The sequence below is a fragment of the Nannospalax galili genome, unplaced genomic scaffold (genome assembly GCF_000622305.1).
Source record: "Nannospalax galili isolate Female #2095 unplaced genomic scaffold, S.galili_v1.0 scaffold136, whole genome shotgun sequence".
Classification (NCBI taxonomy): Eukaryota; Metazoa; Chordata; class Mammalia; order Rodentia; family Spalacidae; genus Nannospalax; species Nannospalax galili.
This window is the reverse complement of record NW_008340872.1, coordinates 3,481,375-3,482,368: the sequence shown is the minus strand read 5'-3', so window position 1 is coordinate 3,482,368 and position 994 is coordinate 3,481,375. Positions and strand designations below refer to the sequence as shown.

Genomic DNA, 994 nt, shown 5'->3' with positions numbered 1-994 from the left:
CCCCACCCCCCCGCGAGCGCCCGGTCTCCCACTGGGTGCGGAGCTAGCCCGAGGGAGGGGCCTGGCCTTCCCGCCCCGCCCCGTCGGCTCCCGGAAGGGAGTGCGCTGGCGCTCTGGCTGCTGCTGCTCCTGTCCCGCGCCCAGGGGTGCTGGCCATGGCCTGGGCGCGGAGCCTCGCCGGCTGGCTGGGCATCTGGCTGCTGGTGTCAGGTGAGGGGTATGCGGGAAGGGGCCTGGGGCACGGGGCGGGGCCGCGAGGACCCTCGGATGAGACGCATTCAGGAACCCGGGGGCCCCGCGAGATGCGCGGTGCTGCCCACGCGGGGCGCGGACGTCTCCAGATGGGGACCCAGGTTCCACCCCGAAAGTGACCGGGGCGGGGCGGGGCGGCCGGGCACCCGGGCAGGAAATCCCAACAGCACCGTCCATCCTGCAGTCCGTTCCCACCCTGCAGCCCAGACAGCAAACCCAAGGCAGGGGTGGGGGGTAGTTCCTGGACCCCGCCCCCTCCCCCAGGACCGGTGCCAACTGAAGTCAAGTTTTCCTGAAAGTCCCAGCGTTCCGAGGCGGCTGCCCCATACCCTCTGGAGGTGCCCTGGGTCTGGAGGAGGCCACACACCCAGCACACTCGGTAGCTCCAAGCATCCCACATCCTCCCTGAGCCCCAGCTCCCTTAGTCTACCCTCTCAACGCAAGACCTCTTCGCCGAAACCTCTCCAGCGCCGGATCCACTTCCCCACATCTTTCTCTTCACACAGCCACACCCTGAAATCTGAATTCTGCCCCTCTGCGCCAATTCCATGGTTTCTAGAGTTTTCCACCTGTGAAACCTTTCTGCCCAGGTTCCAGTAGCACCGCAGTGCCTCTCCCTTTGGTGGGAAGCTCAGTGCTGGCCTTGGGGTGCTGCGCTCTCCTGTGTGTCGTCGTGGTCGTCGTGTGTCTGTCCCCACCCCACCCCCGTGCCCTGTCCCGTCCCGTGTCCGTATCACCACCA

At 67.5% G+C, this 994-nt stretch overlaps 1 protein-coding gene across 2 annotated transcripts in view; it reads left to right on the top strand.

Moving 5' to 3' along the window:
• Positions 1–55: 55 nt before the first annotated feature.
• The window catches only part of Il10rb (interleukin 10 receptor subunit beta), a 28,604-nt gene continuing 27,665 nt past the window's right edge, over positions 56–994 (top strand). For both annotated transcript variants that reach the window (XM_008835966.3, XM_008835965.3), the window contains exon 1: positions 56–210. In XM_008835966.3, the coding sequence (XP_008834188.1) occupies positions 156–210 (55 nt within the window). In that variant the 5' untranslated portion in view covers positions 56–155. The remainder of the gene's footprint in view (positions 211–994) is intronic.